This window comes from Danio rerio, chromosome 4 (assembly GCF_052040795.2).
Source record: "Danio rerio strain M-AB ecotype USA chromosome 4, GRCz13ab, whole genome shotgun sequence".
Classification (NCBI taxonomy): Eukaryota; Metazoa; Chordata; class Actinopteri; order Cypriniformes; family Danionidae; genus Danio; species Danio rerio.
Window position 1 is genome coordinate 2,137,791 of NC_141024.2, and position 22,423 is coordinate 2,160,213.

The window sequence follows — 22,423 nt, forward strand, 5'->3', positions numbered from 1 at the left end:
TTTGAAACCACAGTATAAGTCTATGGTATCAAACAAATAAATAAAATTAATGCTACTAATAAATACAAATGTATAAAATTATAACTAATATAAATCAGTTTATAAAAAAAATAAGTAAATATTTTAGTGTGTCTTGTTTAAGGATTTAAAGTCATATAGAACAAATCTTATTTGTGTTATAAGCAAAACACGTTAAAAACACTGAACATATGTAATTTATAAAACCTTCCACACTGAGGGGCAAATCTAATTAAAATGATCGATTCTGATTTCTGCTTCGTAATCAACGGAGTTGAATCCCCAATTCATTTTTAAATCATTCTTCTTAAACTTAATTTGTAGTTAATAGACTAAAGTTATATATATATAAAAACAAAGGATGTTTAAAATGCAGGTGCACTGTAAACATTATCAACACTAAAATAATAATGTCAGATGTGCGTGTTTCGCCGCATAATATTCCAAAATTTGTAGTTCAGATTCAACAAATCGAATCTTTTAGGAATCGACTCCTAGCATTCGCGACTCGCGTCTGCTGGAAGCAGGTGGGAAGCCAACGTTGTAACGGCGTCAGGTAAGTTCACTGTATTAAATATATATTTTTCGACATATTTTATTATTTTCACCTGGATTAAAGCATTCGTAGTGTAAAATGTCTTTTTGCCATCTCAAATGAGCTCCACATTACGTGAAATGCGGACAAAATAAACGAGTCCAAAAACCAAATACCAGCGGGTCATTGATAAGTACGTTAATATTTACATTAGTTGTATCAGAAAAAAAGTCATAACAACCTTAAATGTTATGGGAAAAGATTTAATTATTACATGTGTCTTAAACATTGGGATAAAAAACAGGAATTAAGGTGCCAACACAAACTTCCCTTATGAAAATTTGCCTTTACTGTACAAGTTATTACTGACCGAAATATGTTAACCATTGCAACCATTAAGTGAAACTGTGGTAACCACAAAAACATATTGGTTTAAAGTTTTTTTTAATTTAATAATAAAAAATAACCATGTTAATTTTTTGTATAAACTGTGGTTATAAACAAATTGTAATCAATATGCCACAAATATTTACAGTTGAAGTCTGAATTATTAGCCCCCCTTTGAGTTTCATTTAAAAATATTTCCTAAACAGAGCAAAGAAGTTTTCACAGTGTGCCTGATAATATTTTTTTCCTGGAGAAAGTCTGATTTGTTTTATTTTGGCTAGAATAAAAGCAGTTTTTAATTTTTTAAACACCATTTTAAGGACAAAATTATTAGCCTTTTAAGGCCATTTTTTCCGATAGTCTACAGAACAAACCATCGGTGTACAATAACTTGCCTAATTACCCTAACCTGCATAGTTAAGCCTTTAAATGTCACTTTAAGCTATATACAAGTGTCTTGAAAAATATCTAGTCAAATATTATTTACTGTCATCATGGCAAAGATAAAATAAATCAGTTATTAGAGATGAGTTATTAAAACTATTATGATTAGAAATGTGTTGAGAAAATCTGCTCTGTTAAACAGAAAACATGGAAAAAAATAAATAGAGGGGGCTAATAATTCTGACTTCAACTGTATATTGAAATATTATTAAAATACAAATGGTTAATTTTTACAAAAGTTTAACTTTGTTTTATATAATGTTTATTTTTTATAATGTCAGTTTTATACATTTATTTATTTATCTTTTATAGGTGGATATACATGTTTTCCAATGCTGAAGTGAGTGAAAGTTACTGAAGGGTCGGAGAGTTACCGTCAGGTAAGAAACGATGAAATTCTGTTGTTCTCACAACAGAAAGTTATACTTTTTTAAAGTTGATGTGCTGAAATAACTAAAACTGACACTTAAAAATACATTTCATACATGTAAAAACATAAACGAGTAAAACAAACAATCAAAAAATAACTAAAGATGACTTAAATTCATTAATAAGCATTCCTGAATACAAAGCAAGACCATAATCTGTGTAATCCATAGTTTTATTTACTGCCATTTCTAAATCAACAGCAATTCCACACTCCCAGACATGGAAAATCAGCATAAGAATTAATCGCAAATCTTTATACACTTCCTAAAAAGAGGAAATATGGAGAGCAAGTTGCAACCTGTAAGCTTAGAAAAGACATACATTGCCTCTTTCTGGAGAGCACTGTGTGTTCGGTGTCACATACACTATTCATATATCAAATAAACATAGTGAGAATCCTGCCATCACACTCCATCTGATAAATCAGGACTTCTGCTGTTCACGTCATTGATTATGAAGCAGTGGCCTGTGATTCTCAGTCTTCAGTAATTCAGTGTATTGTTGTTGGTTTGTTGATGATTAAGAGACATCCATGTCACTGCTGGATGCTCCAGACACTGTGTTAGCCACCAATCGCTCCCGGCTGCCGAAAACCTCCGCAACTAAAAATGAAACCAGTTATTAGCAACAAACCACCGTATCTACACACACAGATAGACTGCTGGAGATTCATACCGGCAGCCACATCGCTGATGTCCCAGACACGCAGTCCTTCTTTTTGTCCTCCAAACGCATAGACGAATGGCAGATCCGGACAGCAGGAGCCACAGAATAACACACCCTGACACACACACATATTAAAGGGAAACTCGTGTATAATGGGTTTAACACAGATATGTGGCAGCAGTGTGTGAATATAACCAGCCTCTAATGACAAAAAAGCTCAGAAATGAGTCAAACTGTTTGTGTGCTGGAGCTACGCACCATCTTCATGTCTCTGGAGTGGATCAGGTTGGGTTTGTTTCCCAGAATGTCCCAGATTTTCACATGTTTGTCAGCTGAACATGTGACCAGACAGCCGCGGATCTGACTGCTCAGGTCCATTCCTGCAGATCAGCGTCACAGTGTTCAGCATTTCATGTTTCTGTTTTAATTTGGGAAAGCTCTGGATTTCGTTTCTTTACTTTTCTTTAAATACTTAATTTATTATTTTTTTTACAGGAATTAAGTTCAGCAAAGTAAACAAATAAAAATTAATAAATATATATTTTATTTTACATATTTATTTCAAAAATAGTATAATTATTATACTAAAACAGTATAACTATTCACACACACATCTAATTTCACATTTTAAATACTGTAGGTATTTTAACATTTTTAATTTCATTTTTAGTTTATTATTTCAGGAAAAAAAAAAGATTATTTAGCTTTTTATATTTAATTTAAAAAAAAGATTTTCTCAGGCATGTTATTCATTCATTTTCTTGTCGGCTTAGTCCCTTTATTTATCCGGGGTTGCCACGGCGGAATGAACCGCCAACTTATCCAGCAAGTTTTTACGCAGCCCTTCCAGCCGCAACCCATCTCTGGGGAACATCCACACACACACTCATACACTACGGCCAATTTAGCCTACCCAATTCACCTGTACCGCATGTCTTTGGACTGTGGGGGAAACCGGAGCACCCGGAGGAAACCCACGTGAAGGCAGGGAGAACATGCAAACTCCATACAGAAACGCCAACTGAGCCGAAGTTTGAACTAGTGACCCAGCTGGTTACAGTGACAGTGGGTAGCACAATCGCCCCACAGCAAGAAGGTCACTGGTTTGAGCCTCAACTGGGTCAGTTGGCATTTCTGTGTGGAGTTTGCATGTTCTCCACGTGCTGGCGTAGGTTTCCTCCAGGTGTTCCGGTTTCCCCCACAGTCCAAACACATGGCTGTAGGTGAGTTGGGTAAGCTAAATTGTCTGTAGTGTATGTGTGTAAATGAGTGTGTATGGATGTTTCCCAGTGATGTGTTGCAGCTGGAAGGGCATCCGCTGTGGCGACCCCTGATTAATAAAGGGACTAAATCGAAAAGAAAATGAATAAATTAATAATAATAAATAATTAATACTCCAATATAATGAATATTTATTTTCTGGTTTCTATTTAATGTTTCTCTCTTCTTGATTTATATCAAATAATTGACATTTGTTTTATATGTGAATCTTTATTGTTTATTTTAATACTTTCAATCGTTTATTTTAAAACTTAATTAAAAGATGCAATAATATTTATTTAATTACTTGAACTAGAATAATAATTTAAAATGCACAAATAAAAAAGTAACTCAGTTAATATTTGTAAAAGTTGTTTTGGTATTAATAGACCTTTAAACTTGATAAAACATTTTTAGTTTTGATTTTTATTTATGTTTTAATTAAAAAACATTTTTTTTAATTGTAATTATTTTTTTCCATCTGTGTAACTTTTTATTTTTTTATTAAAATTATGAGTTTCAGTTACATTTACTTAGTTTAGTTTATTTTAGTATGTAAACTTAAACTAAATGAGAATGAGAAATGGCAACAGAAATAATAAAGCTGGCATTTTATTTAATATTTTACTTTAGTATTTTTGATTTAGATTTGATTTTAGATTTAGTGTATAGACCATACACGTCAACCCTCCCGTTTTTCCTGGGATTTTACAGTTCTATCCCGCTATGATCCCGTAAAGGTATTTTCCCGTATTTCTCCTGTATTTTCAGTCTTTCTCTGAAGGGTGGCAAACAAACATTAAAGAGTCGAGCCTCCCTATACGCAACCCATACTGCCGAACCGTAAGAGGCAGCCCCCTTGCTCTTAAATGTGAATCTGTTCTGTGCTTTCGCTTTGTTTAGGCATGAAAACACGTTGAAATAAACATAAAAACGGCGCATTTTCCTTCATTTTCATTACAGATGTCGTCTCCCGTTCTTATGCGATCCTCAAAACAGTCATATAGCAGGGTGTGACTGTCAGCTGACGCGCTACATATTGATAATTAGACGCTGTTTCCCAAACGGATTCTGTACTCGTGATTTGAAGCAGAGCAAAAGTCTGGGTTTTGGGTTCTGGGTTTAAACAGAAATATACACATAATTAATAATATTAATATCTAAAGATGTTGATCTTGGTGAGTTGTTTTTTTTTTTTAAACACAAATGAGCATAAACAGTTAGGAAAGCAGTCGAATGCATTCATTTCAATGTTAGATGTGTGCATTTTTAAAGTGACACCTGTTATTTAATGTAATTAAATGAAAAAAATCTAAATAAATCATTCATTCGTTGCTCTTTAATCAGAATGTGTACATTATACAGTGAAGAAACGGCTAATGAGATTTGATTCTATTTCATTATAATAGCTATTCATTTTAATAAGCTGAACTGTTTGCTAATTTATTTGCTGCTGATCTACACTATTTTTAAACTAAATCGAAAAGAAAATTAATAAATTAATGAATAATACTCCAATATAATTAATATTTATTTTCTGGTTTCTATTTAATGTTTCTCTCTTCTTGATTTATATCAAATATTTGACATTTGTTTTATATGTGAATTTTTATTTTTTATTTTAATACTTTCAATCGTTTATTTTAAAACTTAATTAAAAGATGCAATAATAATTCTTTAGGGACTTAATAGTTGTTATGGTATTAATAGACCTTTAAACCTAAAACATTTTTAGTTTTGATTTTTATTTATGTTTAAATTAATTAAAAGTTTTATTATTTTATTTTCATTATTTTGAAAGATGTTGATCTTGGTGAGTTGTTTTTTTTTAACACAAGTAATTTCTTCCTAAATGAGCATAAACAGTTAGGAAAGCAGTCGAATGCTTTCATTTCAATGTTAGATGTGTGCATATTTAAAGTGACACCTGTTATTTAATGTAATAAAATGAAAAAAATCTAAATAAATCATTCATTCGTTGCTCTTTAATCAGAATGTGTACGTTATACAGTGAAGAAACGGCTAATGAGATTTGATTCTATTTCATTATAATAGCAATTCATTTTAATAAGCTGAACTGTTTGCTAATTTATTTGCTGCTGATCTACACTATTTATTTTTTCTTTTGTACATAATAATAATAATAAAACATGTGATTTATTAGAGGGGGTCAGGGGAATCCCTTATTATGGTGGGCATATCCCTTATTTTCACATACCAATGTTGACAGGTAGGGTACAGACCTGACACCTCTCCATCATGAGCTCTCAGTGTGAACACGGGTTTATCAGATCGAGCGTCCAGACAATAAATGAAGCCGTCTTCTGTACTCGCCTGCAAATGCACATCGTTAATTATTCATAATTACCTAAGTCCATATGAAATAAATAGTTAAGCCGCTCACCAGGAAGTTACATGGAGAGAAATGGTCCCAGGTAACTCTCTCAACTTGACCACTGAAGCGCCAGATCCGGTGGCTGTCATCTGGACTGCGACAATCGTACAGGATCACAGACCTGTGGCACAAAGCACTCTGATTGGTCAGAATTAGTCCCTGCAGTGCTCTGATTTGTCAGACTCGGCCCCTGCTGCTCTTTGATTGGTTAAACAATATTCTAAATCATGTCCTACTTGTCAAATGATCCACTGATGAGAGTTTGAGCCTCAAATGGGTGGAACTTCAGCGTCTGAACCTGAAATACAAAATTCGTGATACAAAAACTAGCATACAAAAGCCTGTTTTCCATTCACTTGATGTACTAAAATGAGTTAAATAAAAACTACATGACCATAATTATTATAACAATTATTATTACAAAAAAAAAAACAAGATAACAACAATCAGCCTGAACAAACGAAACAAATTGTACCTTATCAGTGTGTTTGGCGAGTGTTGCCGCTGGTTTGCCCTTCTCCAGATCCCACAGTATCACCGTCTCATCCGCAGACGCGCTCGCTAGAACATTCCTGACCCAAAAACACTCCATCAGATTTCAACATGCTGTTAACAGAAGACTTTTAATAGCCCTGGTCTTTAAGTTTAATGTTAATTAGTGCACATACACCTAACATTACAAACTGGAAACTCTCATAGCAATATAATCAACCTCTGATGTGTTATGCTTGGTCGGAACCAAGGTCTATTGGACTGTATTTTCTGGAACTTTCTCAAGACTTGTATGTTATGACAGGCTGCCGCTGAATTGCATCATAGCTCATTACCACTGTGGGTTAATTAACTATGATAAAAGGTAAAAATATCCAGTCCATGAACACTTATTTTAAATTGGAAATAAGTTATTTTGTGTGTGTTTTCATTTATTTAACTTGAAATTTAAGAGTCAAATAGTGCTCATGACAATGCGCCTCGGACGCCTCACCTGACCAGTCTGTTCCAGGACAGGTCCAGCACAGCATCTGTGTGGCCTTCAATGGGCTCTGCAGCCTGAGAAAGCAAGAAAATAATTACACTACTGAACACAACAAACTCACAACAAATTCCTGAGAATCACAGCCCAATGTTCACTCTTTTAATATTTTGTTTTATTTACTATTTTTATCAGATTTTTAACAAACACAGTACAATACCAATAATAATTAAAAAAATAATAATAATAATAAATACAATACAAAATAATTGACATTAGCCCCATCCCACCCCCTCAAAAAAAAAAAAAAAAGGGAATCATCTCAGTTATCAAATATACATAAACATAAACATGACATATGTAGCATAAACAAATTTGAAAAGGATGACAGTATTCACATTTCTACAAAGTCAGTGTCATGAATATATGAGTTAGAAATGAAAATTTCCAACGGTAAAATGCTAGATTCCCAAGAGTCTTAAAATAGGTCCCCGTGTGGTTTCAGCTTTTTTCTGTGAAGTCTCAAGACGTAGTCGCTCCATTTAAATGACATAAAGCAGCTCATTCAACCATCTCTTAAAACATGGAGCCTTTGGAGACTTCCAATGAAGTTAGATCATCTTTTTAGCTGTGATCATGCCAATCATCAGGGCTTGCTGTTGGGTTGAAGGAAAAGTGTCCATTATGTTTGAATATCCAAAAATAGCCAAATTGTAGTCAGGTTGGATAGTGGTTCTATAAGCACTGGAAAACAACTCAAAGATGCTGGACCAAAACTCATAAAGAACAGGACAAAACCAAAATAAATGTGCCAAAGTCCCCTCTGCTCTACCACATCTGTCACATTTAGGAGATACAGAGGGAACGATTTTACTTAATCTAGTTTTAGAGAAATGAAGGCGATGTAAAACTTTAAATTGAATTAATTTATGTCTCAAATTTATTGAAGCATTTTTTATTCTCGACAGGGCTTCTTCCCAGATCTCATCAGCCACTTCTTCATTTAAATCCATGGCCCAAGCTATCTTTATGTGCTTAGTGCATATTGGAGCCTCAAAAACACGAACAATAGCTTGATATTAGGTGTCTAGTATTAGGGTTTGAGGATAGAAGTTTCTGAATAATATGACTTTCTGGTTTGTTTATAAATTGTGAGATATTTTCCTTTACATAGTTTCTAATTTGCAGATAGCGAAAGAAATGAGACTGCGGGAGAGAAAACTTATCCTTCAGCTGTGTAAAGGATGCAAATTGATTGTCTATGTAAAGATCTCCTATGCGAGATAGCCCTTTTCTTTTCCATGCTGTAAAAGTACTGTCCATCAGGGAAGCTTTAAATGAAGGATTGTGTGAAATCGTGCGCAATGTTCACTCTTGACTGAATACAGCATTTAAACAAGATGAGGCGGTTAAAAATAAATGCTGCATCCCAATTCGCATACTATACATCGTAAATAGTATTTAAAAATAGAATTAGCGGGTCCCAAACTATGTTATGCTGAAAAAGAATATGCCAAAAGTTCCCAGACGCTACAAAAAAATACAACAAAATTGTCATAATATTAATATGAAAACTAAAGTCATTTCAAACTAATAAAGTAGAACTGTATTTCAAAAGAAGCCACAAAATATGTAAATATTAAAAATATGTATGCAAATTAAATAACATTACTTATTTTCATGTAGTCTAATCTTAAATACCAAAATTAAAAATCATAAATACTGTAAAAGAAAAATAATAAAAATGGTAAATATTTTAATTATGTATGCAATTTAAATACATGTCTTATTTTCATGTAGTCTAATCTTAAATGCCAAAATTTAAAATGATAAAGACATAAAAAACAATATGAATAAATACATAAAAAACACTGTGTTGTTAAAATAGCATTTTCTGTATGACATTATGATGTTATGTAAACATAATTCAGTTTAACATCGATCACCTTCTTGGCTTTCTTCTTCTTCTTTTTCTCTTTCTTGCTGCCGAGTGAAAAAGCCGGTTCTAAACAGTCGACAACATCTAGATCCCAAACGTCAATCACAGGCGTCATGTTTCCCACGGCTGCGTAATTCCCTGATGAACAACACATCAACATCTGTCCTTTATTATATGTATTATTATATTATTACATATTATATGTAATTCACTGATGACCAACAATGGTTCATGTTTTCAACTCAGCATGAAAGGGATGCTCTGACAGTCTTTTTTTCCCTGTTATGATGTACAGTTGACGTCAGTTGAAATTATTTGAGAAATAATCCTGAATAATCCTGAAAATAGCGAAGAAGAAAAACTATGAAAATTCAGTCACCAATTTATTCACTAAAGGGCAAATAATTTTGATCTTATAGGTGTGTAGGCGGAGGCTAGAATTTGTCCACAGAGAATTGAGTGGCTGCCATTGGTGGATTGCTCATGTGATTGACAGGTCAGTCCCATGTCATTGAAGAGCATAGGGAAGATAATGCATTTGTGTAATGATGTAAACAGATACTTTTAAAATAATGAATACCAAAATATTCTGTTGAAATACATATATAAGAACTGGCATTTTTATTAATTCAAGCTGACTTAAGATACAAAATATTTATACATGTTTGATTGAAATGCTGACCTTGTTGTTCTTCTGGGTTTGGGTCAAAGTTCAGCCACTCCACACACAGGGGATACGCGGGCAGCAGGATATCATGGTGCACATATAGAGAGTCTTCTTCTGAATTATACACTGAAAACACACACACAAAAACACAAACACACACACACACACACAATCAGTCAATAAATCAATGAACATCCACAAAAAAACTGAATGTACAAAAAAAAATGTTAAAAACATTACAAATGTTATATAAATATTAAATATTTTCTTGGAAGTTTACTTAAAATTACAATTTAAAATAAATGTTTTAACTGTTTTATTTGAGGTCAGCTTCACAAAACAGATTAAAGAACTCTTTAAATGCAATTAAGAATTTGTAAAAGTTGAGAAAGTGAACATTATTCCTCAAATGCTGTTTCTAAATGTGATTCAACAATAATTTCTTTATTAATTAATTTATTATTATTATTATTACTTCAGCAAGAAGATTAAAGACACAAAAACTGGTTTCTGCATCCAATAATATTTACACAAATTTACATTCTGTCTGCTGTAAATAATTGTAAAATGCATTTATTATAATTAATTATTATTCATAATGTGCAGGAAATAAACTGGTCCAGGAACTTTGCAGACATTTTTTATGTTGTTTAATATGACTAATTTGGAACTTCTTAAAATGTTTGACATTATTTGCTTCAATTCTTGTCTATTTTGCTGTAAAAATGTAAAACACAAGCCTTGCATATTTTTCATTTTTTATCACAAGATTTATTAAAATTGCAATGGTGAGATTAAGAATCAAAATATAAAAAGCAGTCCTGCAGTTCTTTTTTGATGCATTTAAAACTCTTTTTCGGTCTTTGATCGACATTTTGCATAATATCATGAAAAATCCATAACCAAAAAATATGAAAAGCTCACTCAAAACATTCAAACGATAACAATATTTTAATGATTCCCCTTATAAATAAATAACAAGCTACCATGAATCTCCAGATTGCAGCATTCTTTCTCAGCTCGCCCAGCCAAAATCAGGTTATCAGTGGGTTTAATCTGAAAATCTTCACGCTCGTACTGATCCTACAAATAATAGCACAGGCGCAGGTCAGACACAATACACCGAAAACAGTCAAAATAAAATTAGAGAAAGTGTGTGTGTGTGTGTGTGTGTGTGTGTGTGTGTGTGTGTGTGTCTCACAGTGTCTTTGATGGTGACGTATGGATCCTCTTCATTGGTGCCAAAGACAGTCAATCCTGCTAAACTGTCTCCAAGATTTGATGTAGCTGAATCAGAAAAACAATATAGAAATTATATAAATACAATATTAATATTATTTAAATATAATAATACTTATATAAGTATTATTATAAGTATTTATATATAAGTATATATATGTATTATATAAGTATTATTAAGACCGTTCTTATATAAAATAAATATAAATTAATAATGGGTAGTGGGCGGATGCAAATATCACTTTTTTGTGGAACTTTCTGTATGGCATTATGGGTAATGTAGTTTTTCCTGCATGAATTGCACTGTTATTTTTTAAATTGTATTATGATGTTGTTATTTTAAGTTATTTTAAACACATTTCTAAACATATTAGTTTTAATTACTAGTCTTTTATAATAATTATTATTACATATTACAAATATTGCTTATATCGGGGCTAATAATATTGACGTCAAAATGGTTTAAGAAAAAAAAGTGAAACAGCTAGCAAAAATAAAACCAATAAGACTTTCTCCAGAAAAAAAAAGTATTGAAGGAAATACTGTGAAAACCCCTAGCTCTGTTAAACATAATTTGGGAAATATTTGATGAAGAAAAAGAAAAAACAAGGATAATAATTTTATTTATACTTTAATTGTATTTATATATTCACAGTGGGCGAAGACAAATATCGCTTTTCAGAGACAGGAAATGCAGCTATAAAATGATTTCTCAGTTATTCTTAAAAAATCTGATTCTCAATGGAGAAAATAATGAATATTTAATTCCTAGAACCAGACGCTGCGCCCTATTGGTCAGAAAAACAGACAGTCCCGTCCCCAAACTCTTAGTTTTTATTATTATCAAACTCTATTAGTTATCATCAAACACTGACTACGTTTACATGGACATCAGTAAATCAAATTATTTGCCTTAATCTAATTAAGACAATAATAAGATTAATGCCTAGTTCACACTAGAGGATTTTAAGCCTGATTTGAGCCCGATTTGGAAGTTAACGAGCTCGCAGACAGATCGGGCTGTGATCGGGAAGAAATCTGCGGGTGCTCGGCGCTCGCCGCTCTTTATGTGTGAACTACTGAACAACGCATCAACGAGGCTCGTCCAACATTCAGCACGCTAAATATTCCAGAGCAGTCGGCCGACTCAACCCCACGTGTGGTCAGATGTAGTGACGAGCTGCAGCCAATGAGAGAGCAGATCAGCATGAGCTGAATGGCTGTGTGTTCAGTAGCTCAGCAGAAACATCTGTGATTGGTCAGAATGGGCATCAATGCACTCGCTTCATTCTGTGTTAACACAGACATGAGAGTAGACTATATTAACAGTGGAACTAGAATTCTGTAACTATTAGAATTACCATACTGCTCATTCTGACCGTTCTCATATAAAACGCCATATTGTCACAACATATTTACATTCAAAGCTATTATTGAGATATTAAAATTAAGCTTTGAATGTCTGGCATCATATTTAATGACACCATTACCCTAAAAATATAATATTTTTTTTGGTAATACAGCCTATAAATATGTAGTTAAAATACTAAAACACTTAAAGGTCTTGGCTTTCATTTTCACTTTCAAACAGGAGCTATTTCACAGCACATAATATGCTGTTTTGAAAGATATCTGAAGTAAATTGATGTTTTTGCCATCAGAAAGTTTTGTTTATGTTAGCAGGAAGTTGCCAGGCAAGAAAATGCACACATATTTAAAGTCACAGTGAAAAGTATCAGACATGCATGCAGTCATTTTGACCAATATGGTAATTTAAGGCAGAAATGCTCAGTTCTTTACTGTTTTGTAATAAAAAAAAATAACAATGTCAGAAAGAAATACACTGATAGTTAGAAAATGACAGGGTGTTATAAATATGTTAGTTTTATTTCAAAGAGTTATAAAATTACAAAAATTAAAATCTCTCTGTGTATCTCTCCACTCAAACCTTGCAGATGAGTGATTAATCCACTGATAAATCAGCTGATTTGACGATGTTTTTAAATGCTTTCTCCAAAGCTTGAAACGCTGTCAGTGATGTCATCAGCACACAAGCAACCAATAGTGTTCAGCTTTTTCTGACGACTCCTCCCTCAAAATTTCATTGGCTGTGGTTTGGTAGCTTGAATGAGCTGATGGGGAATGAGTTGTTGTCAGATCATGTAGTGTGTGACCCCCCTCTTGTGGATCGTTCACAGAGTGTTGCGTAGTGTGAACACCACAGAGGTTAAAAGACACAAAGTCAAGTCATGTAGTGTGAATGGCACAGCGATCTGCTGATGTTTAAAATCCTGTAGTGCAGTGGTTCTCAAACTGTGGTACGCGTACCATTAGTGGTACGCGGGCTTCCTCCTAGTGGTACGCGGAGGAACCGCTGAATAATGAAAGAAACAATTAACACTTAATCCTTTAATGCGTAATATAACATTGATGTGATCAGCATTGGCTGTTTAGTGAAGCGTACGATCACAACGCTGTGCTTAGAATGTTTATTTTAGTGCATTGTGTCATAAGCTGCTGAAAATCAGTTTCCAAAGTTTAAGAATTGATTCTGAAGCGTGATTTGACTGACATGAAAAGTAGCCAATCACAGTCGATCTTGTCTAGTTGCGTGAAACGTAAGGGCGGGACAAATGCTTTCTGTGTTGCAGAGACAGAAAAAACAACTTAAAAACAAATGTTTTGTTGGAATAATGCTTCTCGGATGTTTTCACTGTAGATATGTTCAACAGAGTAATTAAACCGCGGACATATGTCCTGCCTTTTTGATGATCTACATACACGTTTCGCTCTCCGACAGCCAGTCTGACCTGCCACTCCTCCAAACACATTCTGAATGGCGGCGCGGGAATTGAGGTATTGCGCAATTATTCATTTCCGCAAATGCGGCGAGTGCTTTATTTTAACACGAGAGCGCATTCATGTACGCAAATCGCTAAAACAGATATGCGAGCTCTTAAATATGCTTTTTTCAAATGAACTGCAAGACCTCTCATGATCGCCTGTGTGCTCAGATTGAATACAATCGCGATCTCTCCACTATTAAAGCAAACATTATTTATCTTTGCTCCTTGACTAAATTTAGTCAAAAGTATTAAAAGTTATCAAATATTTAGAATTAGATTGATGCATGATCGATGACAATGCTAATGGTCTTCTTATTTGGCTGTGTTGTGAAGTGAAACTTACTTTTAGCAAAGGTGAATTTTTTTTTATTTCTTTACGACAAAAGAATTATGCTGGAAATGTTTCTGGATGAGGTATTTGTGTGATTTACACATTTAGCTGTATTCTGATCTGTCCTAAAGCATTACAGGTCAAAGCAATTCTTTGTTTCTTATTGTTTATTTATCAAAATTAACAATAAGGCTCTGAGGCTTAAAGCACTGTTTTGATAAATGTATTGTTGTCATATTTCAAATACCTCAAGTAAAATGAAGCCATTTGTTTTATTTTTTTACTGACAGTGTACTTGTATTTTTTTAAAGTTCTATTTTAGATTAAGATCAAGTGTAAAATAAAATCTACATGTGATGTACAGCTATTTAAGAAACAAATTTGTCATACTGTAAAGAAAAATAGTGTAAAATATGTAAATAAAAGGCCAAATTAAATCTTTTTACCATATACTTTAATTTAACCTTTCAAAGCTTGAAAATATCGTTTATAAAAATGGGCAAAAAGTGTCTCTATGGCCTTAAAGATTATGTGGTAGTTTTACCAGTGCTATTGAAAAAGATTAATTGTCATGAAAGGAAAAATCGACCATACTTCCTTTGTTAGTACAAATTCCTATACATGTAGCTTTGGATTTAAGCAATTAAACCATTCAATCAGGTTTAAACTTAAAAAAAGTGATTTCATAATGAAAATCTGATTTTTTTTTTTTCAAAAGTAACCAACTAGTACTTTTTAAAAGAGTACTTTGTACTTTTACCTAATATTAGTATTATTTACTAACATTTTTGTTATTTTAGCAGTGTAATAGTACTTGAGAAAGATTTCACAAGCATTTAATGCAGGTTTATTATATTATTAATATATGATTCATAAATATTATTATTAAGTGTTTTTATTTGTATCTATTCATATGCAATGTTTTATGGGTTGCTGAGAATACATTTCAGGTCTTCAGTACATAGCATGTCAGTCTTGAAAAAAAAAATAGGTGCTGGAAAAAGTGCTTAAAATTCCTTGATTTTCATAAGGCTGTGCCTGTATGAACCCTGTCATATGTACATTGACCATATATTTCAAGATTTGTCTGAAAGTGTAGGAATATGACATATAGCCTATATTCATAAGGTCCAAGCAACATGTCCAGCTTTTGATGAATAGGCTACTATGAATACTTTAGATTTAAGTACAGCAGTTTTCCTTTTACTTTTTATCTTTTTACTTTTTTTCATTTTTAATGAACTTTTAAAAGCATATTTTAACTAAAACTTCTTTTTTTTATCTGCAAGCACAGTTAATGTTTAGACTATTTCAAATGTTTAAAGTGATTGACAATAATACATATTCTTAATAATAGGAATTAATTTGCATCATTTTTAAACTGTGCACACCTGTAGCTGCTTAATTAGGCCTACGACGCTATTTTTTAATACTGGTTAAAAAATAGCATCGTAAGGTGGTACTTGGAGAGACAATTTTTTTCTAAGGTGGTACTTGGTGAAAAAAGTTTGAGAACCACTGCTGTAGTGTGAACTAGGCTTAAGGTGTTTACATGAGCTGCTTTTTGAATGTTCCTTTCATGATCCCGTTTTACATGTTATAGCGCATACTTTATAGATTAACGTCATTGCATCACAGCGCTATTCGCATTTCCTCCAGAGTTTCATGTAATTTTGGGTGTTTCGTTATTAATTTGTCAACTTTAACTGCAGTTTGGCACTTTCACTTTCACTTGACAAACGAGATATTGGATGCAACTGAACTGCTGGAGGACTGTCGTTTTAATGGAAGTTCATACCGCATGCTGAATGGAAGAAATAAAAACCTCTGCATTTGACGAGGCAGGTGTCTGTGCAAACAGTGTCAAACAGCCATGTGTGTGTGTGTGTGTGTGTGTGTGTGTGTGTGGACTATTTTGTCATAAAACGTGGCGAAAAGCCCTACATGACTGTAATAATTTCGATTAAGGTGTTTACACGGCTGTAATGCACTTCAATAATGCGACTAAAATCAGCATACTCCAAAGGTCCTAATTCGATTTTTCTTTAGTTCGATTATGACCTTAATCTGATTAAACGAATCAAAAATCGCTGTTTACATGGTGGACTCTTAACCAGAGTATTGTCTTTATCGCATTAAAATCGAATTATTGGTGTCCACGCAAACGTAGTCACTATCAGTTAAGAGATCAAAGTTTTCACTGTGTGACTTTTATACTTCGATTAAAAATCAGTTTAAAAACATTAAAGATGATGTTTCGATAAACGAATTAAATAACTCTGAATAGTGTCCTTCACATACCGATGTCCTCTTCATCATACTTGTCTAGGTCATACTCTGCAAGCTCATCGTCTTCCTCATTTCCATCCTCTTTCTTTTTTATTCCTTCTTCAACAGTCGCAGGAGCTGAAGCCTCTTCTTTACTATCCAGACCACTGACCACACCTTCATCAGCCTCATCTTCCTCCTCCTCTTTATCTCGATCCCTGGAGAAATCAAGAGTTTCCCTTCTGAATATATAAACATCATCACACTGGATCCAGTTGGTTTGTATTTACGGTCAATAGTGCGCTAGCAAAATAAACATTGTACATTTTGATTTCACATGGACCTTAAAGTAGAGATCTGCGCGGGACTAAATTTTGAATCCCGCTCCCGCCCGCCAGGTTTTAGCCCGAACCCGACTGCTCCCGCTTATATTAAGAATTTGTTGTCCCGCTACCCGACCCGCCCCGTTTTCTGCCCGCCACGCCCGATCCCGCTAAAGAGCGGGGAAGAACAAAACCGAAAATCACCCAGCTATACAGTCCAGACAGCCAAGCTGTCTGTATAAACAAACACACACAAACACACACAACCAAGCACACTGACAAAGCTCTCTCTCACATAAGCGCGCGCGCACTAACACACACACAAGCACCAAGCAGACACACAGGCAAAGCTCTCTCTCTCTTTCATTAGCGCGCGCGCACACTAACATACACACATACACACACACAAGCACCAAGCACACACACACAGGCAAAGCTCTCTCTCTCTCTCATTAGCGCGCGCGCACTAACATACACACATACACAAACAAGCACCAAGCACACACACACAGGCAAAGCTCTCTCTCTCTCTCTCTCTCTCTCATTAGCGCGCGCACACTAACATACACACATACACACACAAGCACCAAGCACACACACACAGGCAAAGCTCTCTCTCTCTCTCTCTCTCTCATTAGCGCGCGCGCACTAACATACACACATACACACACAAGCACCAAGCACACACACACAGGCAAAGCTCTCTCTCTCTCTCTCTCTCTCATTAGCGCGCGCACACTAACATACACACATACACACACAAGCACCAAGCACACACACACAGGCAAAGCTCTCTCTCTCTCTCTCTCTCATTAGCGCGCGCGCACTAACATACACACACACAAGCACACACACACAGGCAAAGCTCTCTCTCTCTCTCTCTCTCATTAGCGCGCGCGCACTAACATACACACACACACAAGCACACACACACAGGCAAAGCTCTCTCTCTCTCTCTCTCTCTCTCTCTCATTCGCATAGCAATATCCGCGATATTGCTAGACAGCCCGCTCTTGTCCCAAATTAACCCGTTACCGACCGCTCCCGCGATTTATTCAGAAATTTATTACCGCGCCGCAGAAATCTGGTCGGGTCCCGCGGCGCCCGCGGGACAGCCACGGGAATGCAGACCTCTACCTTAAAGTCCACATGAACCGGAAGCTGCGACCGTTTTTTTCCGTATTGTGAAGCTGAATATTAAATGAGAAACCAGTGGGTGTGGTTTGTTTTTCTACAGCAAGCTGATTGGATGTTGTAAAGTAGGCATTTCATTCATAAAGATCAGGTAAAAGGGTTTGCGGGGAGTTTTTACAACCTAACAGACTCCTCCTGCTTATCATTTCTGTTTGTTGTCACAACTGACAGCTGGAGGGGCGTGGCTAAATATGTTAGCCACGCCCAAAACATCAGACTGATGTAATCTGACAATTTAACTGACAACTAACAGGAAGTGCATTTGCAGATTTCAATTAAAGACAGCAAACTATGTATTTTTTTGTCTTAATGACATGCACAGATGAATTGTTAAGCACAAAACTAGCAACGTGAGCTAACAAAACCAATATATTTAGTTTTATTTTGATTTGAGTTGTACTTTAACTGGGGTTTACCTTGCGTCTGAGTTAATAAATCTCACCTTAACTCCTCTTTGGCCTCTGAAATGATGCGCTGCAGCTCTTCTTTGCTCAGCTCCACCTGTGATGATGATTTTATTCGCGTTAAAACCCCAAACACGTGTGCAGATCCACAGAAACATGCAGTTTGAACACGATCGCGGAGGACACTTACTTTATCCGGCGTTTCTTTGGCGACTCCCCGCTTCACCCATCCGACACACGTTATTTGAGCGCTCATGACTGATTTGTGTATGTTTATAGTGATAAAATGACACAACACGAGGATTCTCCAGGCTGCCGTCGTCACTGCGGCGCACAGCTATGACGTCACGCCATCGGTCAATCAAAACAAGGAATAAGTGATTTTTAATTAGAAATTTTATTAATTATAGATGTTTTATAAAAAAAAAATTATCATTTTAAAGAAGGACTTGATGTTATATGTCGACGAGGATTTTTTCATGGTGTAATTTTTGACTGTCCTAAAGAAAAAGGTAGAACATGTCAGCAATTTTCTTATTTATGTATTGTTTATTTTATACAAATAAGTATTTGAACATTTAACTTATTAATTTCTTTTTACAAATTTAGTCATGTTTACTTTTATCGTCATCATATTATTAATATATTATTATAATATAATTCATTTATTTTAATAATTTCATTTAACAAATTTAATCATTGTTTACCTTTATTGTTATTAAATTGTAATTTATTTATTTGTTATTTTAATTATGTATTGTTTCTATTATATAAGTATATATTTATTAATTTCATTTGAAAAACGTAGACATTGTTAATTGTTATCATTGTTATATTATTTATTTTTATTTATGTATTGTTTATACTATATACATGTTTAATTATTTGTTTTATTAATTTAATTTGACAGATTTAGTCAGTTAACCTTTATCATATTATATTGTTATTTATTTATTTATTTGTTTATTCATTTATTTATTTTTATGTGTTGTTTATAATATATATATATTTATTTTATTTATTTTAATAATTTAATTTTACAAATTTAATCATTGTTTACATTGATTGTTTTTATATTGTTATTTATTAATTTATTATTTTAATTATGTATTGTTTCTATTATTTAAATATATATGTATTAATTTTATTAAAAAATGTAGACATTGTTTACATTTATCTTTATTGTATTATTCATTTTTATTTATGTGTTGTTTATACTATATAGATGTTTAATTATTTATTTTATTAATTTTTTCATTATTATATTGTTATTTAGTTATTTTTCTGCAATTGTTTATATTATATTAATATTTATTTATATTATTAATCATAACAGTCATAGATAACTTTTATCGTTAGTAGCCTATATTATTTATTGATTTATATTTATGTGTTGTTTATATTATATAAATATTTATTTATTCATTTTATTAATGTCATTGCACTATTTTTTTTTCATCGTTAACTTTTATTGTTATATTTTTTTATTTATTTTTATTTATGTATTGTTTATGTTATATTAATATTAATTTATTTTATCAGTTAAATTTTTCTAATTTAGACATTATTTATTGTTGTCATTAATACATTATAATTGATTTTTATATTTAATATTTTATTTAATGCGTTTATGTTTATGTAATCATTTATTTATTTTATTCTTTATTATTTAATTATTTGTTTGTTTTGGTTATTTATTGTTCATGTATTCATTATATTATTAGTTTTATTAAGTTAGTTAGTTCATTTGTTTTTATTGTTATTTTCTCATTTTCTCTTTGCCGCTATCATATTGCTCGTGGATATTATTATTCCTGTGTTTTTGCAATGAACTACAGTTGAAGTCAGAATTATTAGCCCCTTTTTTAAGTTTTTTAACTTTTTTTAAATATTTCCCAAATGATGTTGAACAGATTCAGGAAATTTTCACAGTATGTCTGATAATATTTTTTCTTCTGGAGAAAGTCTTATTTGTTTTATTTCGGCTAGAATAAAAGCAGTTCTTAATTTTTTAAAAACAATTTTTGGGACAAAATTATTAGCCCCTTTAAGCAATTTTTTTTTCAATAGTCTACAGAACAAACCATCATTATACAATAACTTACCTAAGTACTCTAACCTGCATAGTTAACCTAATTACTAATTAGTTAAGCCTTTAAATGTCACTTTAAGCTGTATAGAAGTGTCTTGAAAAATATCTAGTAAAATATTATTTACTTTTATCATGACAAAGATAAAAGAAATCAGTTATTAGAAATAAGTTTTTAAAACTATTATGATTAGAAATGTGCTGAAATAATCTTCCCTCCATTGAACAGAAATTGGTGAAAAAAATAAACAGGGGCGTTAAAAATTCAGGGGGGCTAATAATTCTGACTTCAACTGTACTTTCACATATATAAAAAAATTCAAAATTGCATAAACAAAACATGTTAAAAAAACAAACAAAAAGCTGAAGGAGCATTTTTAAATGTCTTTTATTATTTTTTATTAGATCACAGAAAAGATTAATGGAAGAAGGTGAGTAAAAATCTTCCTATTTGTTTTTAGATTGCCCTTAGGAAATTCAATCATGCTTTGTTGTGGTAGTGTTGTAACTGTGATTTTCTGACAAACTGATTCGCCATTTGTTTATACATGGAAATGATATATTATGATTTGTCATTTGCTTAACCACAAATACCACTATATTTTACCACAAACACTATGGTTAAACTATATGATGTAGTAAAACATTGCTGTTTATTTAAATTGCTGTTTTCACCACAGGAGAGCACTGCACTAACTTTACTACAATCAATTACATTTGTTGTCAATTGTATGTTGTTTACTTTTATATATATATATATATATATATATATATATATATATATATATATATATATATATATATATATATAATATTTATTTTTTGCTATATTCTATTACTTGTACAGAGATTATTCAGTTCAGTTAGTTTGTTTTATTTTTGTTGTTATTTGAATTATTTACGGTATTGATTTTCTGTGCTGTATAAGTTCACCACAGGAGGGCGTCACTGCTGTAAATTCACTGAAATCAATTATATATACTTTGTGTTCAATTAGTTTGGTTTGTTATATGACTTTTCCTGATATTATTTAAAATAATGATTTCTTAAATTGCTATTTTGAATTATTTAGGGGTGACGCAGTGGCGCAGTTGGTAGTGCTGTCGCCACACGGCAAGAAGGTTGCTGGTTCGAGCCTCAGCTGGGTCAGTTAGCGTTTCTGTGTGCATGTTCTCCCTGCGTTTGCGTGGGTTTCCTCTGGGTGCTTCGGTTTCCTCCACAGTCCAAATACATGTGGTACAGGTGAATTGGGTAGGCTAAATTGTCCGTGGTGTATGAGTGTGTATGGATGTTTCCCAGAGATGGGTTGCAGCTGGAAGGGAAAACATCCGCTGCGTAAAACATATGCTGGATAAGTTGCCAGTTCATTCCACTGTGGCAACCCCAGATTAATACTGGCACTAAGCCGAAAAGAAAATAAATGAATGAATGAATTATTTACTGTATTGATTTGCTGTGCTGTAATTTGCAAATTTCACCACAGGAGGGAGCCACTTCTCTTGGTTCACTCTTCAATAGAATCAAGTTCATATATATTTTTTAGTTCAGTTAGTTGGTATTATATTATATTAAATATATACTATTATTTTATATACTATTAATATACTATTGATATATAAATGATTTTAGATATTTTAGAACTATTTAGAACTATTTACACTATTTATTTACTGTGCTGTAATTCTTATAGTTCACCACAGGAGGGCACAATCACCACTGCTCTCGGTTCATTAAAGTCAAATAAATATATATATTTTAATTTTTTTATAATATTAAATGGTATTTCATTACATGATTACATTTCCTGGCATTAGTTATTTTATTTACAGATTTTTAAAAGCTATTTTTAAATTTTTTTATAGAATATAATTTGCTGTGATTTACAGATTTTACCACTGCTGTAACTTCAATAGAAACTCAGATTAGATTTGAATGGTGATATAAAAATTGTCTACTGCTTTAAAGTCGATATATATATATATATATATATATTATTACAAAATAGGCATTTAAAAC

General features: G+C 32.8%; 1 protein-coding gene and 1 long non-coding RNA gene across 3 annotated transcripts; one reads left to right on the forward strand and one right to left on the reverse strand.

The window, feature by feature from the left end:
* Window positions 1-487: 487 nt before the first annotated feature.
* On the forward strand, window positions 488-9,929 carry LOC137491496 (uncharacterized). Its single transcript, XR_015482375.2, has 3 exons — window positions 488-574; window positions 1,697-1,764; window positions 9,466-9,929. It is a non-coding gene; the product is annotated as an uncharacterized LOC137491496 (long non-coding RNA).
* pwp1 (PWP1 homolog, endonuclein) lies at window positions 1,968-18,677 on the reverse strand. 2 transcript variants are annotated; one of them, NM_200292.1, is given in 15 exon segments: window positions 1,968-2,415; window positions 2,489-2,594; window positions 2,738-2,859; window positions 5,983-6,073; window positions 6,144-6,255; window positions 6,371-6,432; window positions 6,610-6,706; window positions 7,120-7,184; window positions 9,054-9,184; window positions 9,729-9,839; window positions 10,700-10,796; window positions 10,915-11,000; window positions 16,431-16,615; window positions 18,357-18,415; window positions 18,509-18,677. In NM_200292.1, coding segments are annotated over 15 exon segments (1,473 nt in total). In that variant the 5' UTR covers window positions 18,575-18,677; the 3' UTR covers window positions 1,968-2,332.
* Between the last annotated feature and the right edge of the window lie 3,746 nt (window positions 18,678-22,423).